At 52.8% G+C, this 5334-nt stretch overlaps 1 protein-coding gene across 1 annotated transcript; it reads right to left on the reverse strand.

Annotated features, from left to right (window-relative positions):
* Positions 1 to 360: 360 nt before the first annotated feature.
* Positions 361 to 2069, reverse strand: LOC123084529 (CCA tRNA nucleotidyltransferase, mitochondrial-like). Its single transcript, XM_044506082.1, has 2 exons — positions 1810 to 2069; positions 361 to 1672 (listed from the first exon to the last, which is right to left on the reverse strand). The coding sequence occupies exons 1-2, from the start codon at positions 2067 to 2069 to the stop codon at positions 361 to 363; spliced, it is 1572 nt and encodes a 523-aa protein (XP_044362017.1).
* Between the last annotated feature and the right edge of the window lie 3265 nt (positions 2070 to 5334).

The raw sequence follows: 5334 nt of genomic DNA on the forward strand, positions 1-5334 counted from the left end.
GCGGCGTTTCAAAAGGGTCAGATCGTGAAATACTTTCATTGTCGAGTTCATTTTGTGACAAAGATCGTCGAGAAGGTCAGAACAGTGATTTCGTCCTTTTTTCTTTTGAGGAAATTATGGTTTTTCATTGATCCGTGCCCTCTCTCCCTGGTTTTAGAGTAGACAGAGGGGCAGCGATTACAAACATTTAGGCAGAATCCATTATGCAATAGTTTGAATTGTAAACTGAACTATAAACTAAACGTCCAATGCGAGCCAAGAGGTATCCAACCGATTCAATGAACAGCGGCATGCCGACAGATGTCTACAATTCACGTCACAGCAAGGCATGACTTGACATAACTAGCACAGATAGGCAGCTTACCATGAGATGCTGGATTTTACTTTCTGGCGTTTCGAGTGCGATCCCGTCAACCAATCGACGCAATCATACCTGCTTCCTTCAGGATGCGCAAGCTGCCACTTGAACACACGTTTTTTCCATTCTCCGATCAGTGGACTTTCTGACTTTTGCATAATTCGCATTATGATGTTGCCATTGACCAATGGCTCCAACTTCCACACCTCAATGAGACCTAGATCAGTTATGGAACGCTCAACTCTCATGTACTGCTCTTTCCTCCGATGCAGCTCATCCCGCTGCTGCCTGATTGTGCCGCCCGCATTTTCAGCTTCTGGATGAAAGATAATGGATATAGCAAGTGCCACCCGCCATAAGTCCTTTATTTCACTAAGTACGACTCCTGCATAAACACGCTTCCATGTGTCCATTGGTATATCATGGTATACATCTTCTACCTCCTCCCTGACAGCTCGCGAAGCGACATTTGATTCAAAGAGGGGCACCAGATCAGCAAACTTTCCGCTGGCAACATGCACGTCGAGAACCGATTTAGCAACACATGCTGGCAGCTTTAATGACTCCTGAATAAGATAGCTAGTGACAGCAATCTTCTTAGAATTTTTATTCAAGTAGAACATCTTTCGAAGGGGAAAAAAGAGTGCACTATAAAGGTAAAGCTTTTCCTCTTCATCCAGCAGCATGGGATGGGAAACTCCGCTGTGCACAGAAATTGCAAAGTTCCAAGCCGATTCAATGTGTGAAACACAGCACCGATCACAATTGTCAAAAACTGGAGGGTTGCAATTTTTGGGGAAAGCAAATGCAATATGAAATAGCCCCAGATCACGAATGTAAGACATTGCATCAGCTGGGTGTTGGCCTGACATCATAAGATCAATCTCCTTCCCAACACGTTCTTTGCTGATCTTGCAAGCAAGTTCCAACTTCACCTTTTCGTCCGAAGCAGCTTCTTTCAACCTATCGGATAACGTAAAGTTGAATCTAGCGGCAAATCGAATTGCCCGAAGAACTCTAAGTGGATCATCCAAGAAGGTAGCTTTGGCATCTAGAGGAGTATCAATAAGGCCCTTGATGAGATCGTCAATACCTCTTTTAGTAAAATCTTCCACAATGTTGTCGTTGATGTTGAAGAATAAACTATTAATTGTTAGGTCCCTGCGGTGGGCATCGTCTTCAGGAGTGGCGCCCACCATGGTGGGAATGCGGCTGCTTTCTGCATATTTTTCAGTCCTCAAGTTAACAAAATCAATTTCTCGGTCGAAAATGTACGTCTTAGCAGTTTCCAAGTGTTTGGATTTGTCTGGATTGCTGCACAAAAAAGGCAATATATAATTCAAGTTAAAAAATAGCTATGGCATCTCAAAAAACATGTGTCGAAGTGTCATAGTAACAATAATGAGGAGGAGGAGGAGGATTAGCATCATAAAGAGAGGAGAACAGCTTACCACGGGATAAGTTTGGTTCCTCGTTTCTTGTCCCCCTTCCCTATGAGCTTTAGGTAGGCATCTACTTTCTGGAAGAACTCCTGGCCCGTAATATTATCAAGGGCAATGTCAATGTCAGTAGGTTGTTTCCCTAGTAGCTTGTCCCGGACCCAGCCACCGGCGACGCGAAGCGTAGTGCCAAGGCGGTAGTGACGGACTACATCAAGAAGCAGTAGGAAGATCTTCTCCTCTTCCTTTAATAGCTCTAATTTGAGTGTCATTACCTCCTGGAATTGCTGCAGCAAAAACCTCCCATGGAATCGAGATGGGCGGAATCAATGGATGGGATGGAGACAAAGGCACACTGTCGATTCGCCCGTCGAATTTCCGCAGGCAAACCCTAACCCTAGATAGGTCCCGTTACCACCGGCGTTTGATTGGGGAACGGAAGGGAAATCCTCGTACCCTTGCTGGGTGCGCGGACGAAACCCTACCAGGCCAGGGGTTAGGATCTTGGGATCTGTGCCGTCGCCGAATGTGAAGAAGGGTCGGAGGTGTAGCGAGTTTGATCTGGAGCCGGGATTATATATAGGTAAAGATGCGTCATGTATAAATTGCATGTTTTTTTGGAAGAAAAAATAGGGGGGAAACACGATTCCACAGTCGCTCGCTTCTCGCACTTGCGTCTTCTTTGATGCAACACGCGCATGCACGAGCTCGAGTGCTATCCTATGATGTTGTACACATACACGAGCACAACAATGCATGCATGGCTTCGATGTGGACATAGGCGCTGGGTGCCAAGCTGCCTATGGTACTGTCAAGCATCGGCATGTCGAGAGAAGCAGCGACCAAGTAGCGAAATAGCGATCGAGTTGGGCGAGGCATGGTGTTGAGTCAAATTTGGTCTTCCGGTTCACACAACGGCAGCAGCAGCATTTACGTCTCAGATGCATGCATGGCTGCATGTCGGCACGGCAGCAAGTAAAAAAAAATTTACTTGCAAGAGCAGCAGGCGTGCCTTAGTAGCTAAGTAGTAAGAGGTCAGCAGTGACGCAATTCACTTGTTTGACGTCAGCCTATGCGTAGTATAGTCGGTTCATTACACTATATATAGGGCAATAATCCTACATCTATGTAATGATCTACTTAACCTTACGTAACCTTCTTTAATTAAATTCTCTCTCGCCCCCCCTGATTTCGCGGTGTGGGGCCCGGGTCGTTTTTCATCCAATCGTGTCTTGCCAGGCCAGCTTTCACGTAAGATTACATTTGCCTTTTACGTAGATGTAGCAAAGCCCATATATAGGGCCGATGCCCATCGTTGTAAGCCAGGCCATTTCACTTCGAATCCATCCAGCCTCAAGTATTGTACTACGTGTGTGTGCTCAACTTCCTCAGCTAGTACTCCAGTGTGTGTGTGAGTTCAGCTGTTCGTGAGTGCAAGGGAGAGTGAGAGCAGCTTGTGTGCAGCCGCTGGTTAGCTAGGCTTCCTCTGTTGGAGTACAAGTGAGAGCTAGCTGCTTGTTGTTCGGGCCAACAATTGGCATCAGAGCCTCAGGTTATGCCGAAACATATGCCGAAAGGAGGCATCGCCGACGACGGTTCCAAGACCGCCGAGCAGAGCTCGGCTGAGGACACCCGTGCGGCGGACGCGCTCGCGCTGCGAGGCAGGCCGGGAGGTGAGCTGGGTGCGCCACGCTCCGTGCGAGATGTGGGCATGTCCAGTACCTCCTTCCCTCTCCTCACGCGGACCAACTACCCCAGTTGGTCCGTCATGATGAAAGTCATCATGGAGGCGCGGCATATGTGGAAAGCCGTGGAAACCGGCGATGTCGAGTACGAGGAGGACCGGCTGGCGATGGAGGCGATCTTGCGCTCCGTCCCAGAGGAGATGGTGCTCACCCTTGGCGCCAAGAAGACGGCCAAGGAAGCATGGGAGACCATCAAGACTCTGCGCATCGGCGTGGAGCGCGTACGGGAGTCGAAGGCCCAGACCTTGCGCCTCCAGTACGAGGAGATCCGGTTCAAGGCCGGCGAACAAGTCGACGACTTCGCCTTGCGGCTGCAAGGTCTCGTCAACGAGCTCGCAACGCTTGGAGATCCCATCGACAACAAGATGGTGATTCTCAAGTTTCTCCGCGTCGTCCCCAGGCAGTACAAGCAACTGGCCTGGTCCATCGAGAGCTTGGTTGATCTCTCCACCATGACGATCGAGGAGCTGGTAGGGCGGCTGAAGGTCGTCGAGGAGCGCGGTGAAGACGCCAACAACCGTGCTGGCGGCGAACTACTGCTCACCAGGGAGCAGTGGGACGTGCAGCTTCAGCAGCGCGGCCGCGACGGCTCTTCCGGCAGTGGGGGAGGCACCCCCACGGGAAGCAGAGGTCGCGGCAGAGGCGGAGGCCGCGCCCAAAGCGGTGGCGGCAACCGCGGTCGCAGGCCAAGCCAGGCAGGGCGAGGCGCTGGCAACGGTGGCAAGTGCCGCTACTGCAACATGCCGGGTCACTGGATCCGGGATTTCCACAGGAGGAAAGCCGACGAGGCAGCCGCGGCAACGGCAAACCTCGTCCAGGCTGACGTGGATGGTGGGCCGGCAATGATGCTGGCAAGAGTCGAGCCCGTGCAGGAGAGCTCAGCGTCTCCCACGACCACGGCCCCGGCATCCACCCATTCCGTGGAGGAGGCACGGAGCCCGTCCACGGGAACCATCACTCCAGTGACAGGCCACATCTTGACAACGACGTTCTCGGGGCCTGTCGACTGGGAGGCGATGAAGGCTCGGGTGTGGGGGAGCCACACCCCAGCGACGGCGTCCCCGACAACCTCGGGACCCGACAAGATCGCGCAAGTTGGCGCGGCAACGACGCATATGGCGGACCATGCTCCGACCATGATGCTGGCGACCATCGACTCCGTGCAGGAGCGCACGGAGACTCAAGTCAGCCACACCCCGACAACAAAGTGTTCGGGGTCCACCGTGTTGTCAGGAGATGGCTCCCTGACAACGGCATGTGCGTGCGGCTACGTCTTCCTCAACGAGGAGAGAGCCTTGACCACACCCACGCTTGCAGGCGGCAAGCAAAGTGAGGGTTGGTTCCTCGACACCGGCGCCATGAACCACATGACTGGTTCCATCGACGCGTTCGCGGAGCTAGACCGCTCAATCACCGGGAAGGTGCAGTTCGCGGACGGATCCGTGGTGGAGATCCACGGGCGCGGGACCGTCGTCTTCGCCGACAAAGGGGGTGATCACAGGGCGTTCACGGACGTCTACTTCATCCCGGCGCTCACGAGCAGCGTCGTGAGTGTCGGACAACTCGACGAGGGCTGGTTCGACATCGGCATCCGGCGCGGTGTTCTCACCGTGCACGACCAGTAGAAGAGGCTGCTCATCGAGGTTACCCGCTCGCCGAACCGCCTCTACAAATTCTTCTTTCAACGCGTGCATCCTGTGTGCCTTGCCGTGGGCCATGTCTCCGACGCGTGGCGTTGGCATGCCCGGCTAGGACACCAGCACTTCGACGGGTTGCGAAAGATGGCGCGAGG

This window comes from Triticum aestivum, chromosome 4A, assembly GCF_018294505.1.
Source record: "Triticum aestivum cultivar Chinese Spring chromosome 4A, IWGSC CS RefSeq v2.1, whole genome shotgun sequence".
In the NCBI taxonomy this organism is placed as follows: Eukaryota; Viridiplantae; Streptophyta; class Magnoliopsida; order Poales; family Poaceae; genus Triticum; species Triticum aestivum.

Bases quoted from the DNA above. Each gene is read 5' to 3' on its own strand.
- LOC123084529 (XM_044506082.1), bottom strand. From the start codon at position 2,069: ATGACACTCAAATTAGAGCTATTAAAGGAAGAGGAGAAGATCTTCCTA. The intron at 1,673-1,809 runs GTAAGCTGTTCT...TTTTTTGTGCAG, and splicing joins GGAACCAAACTTATCCCGTG to CAATCCAGACAAATCCAAAC.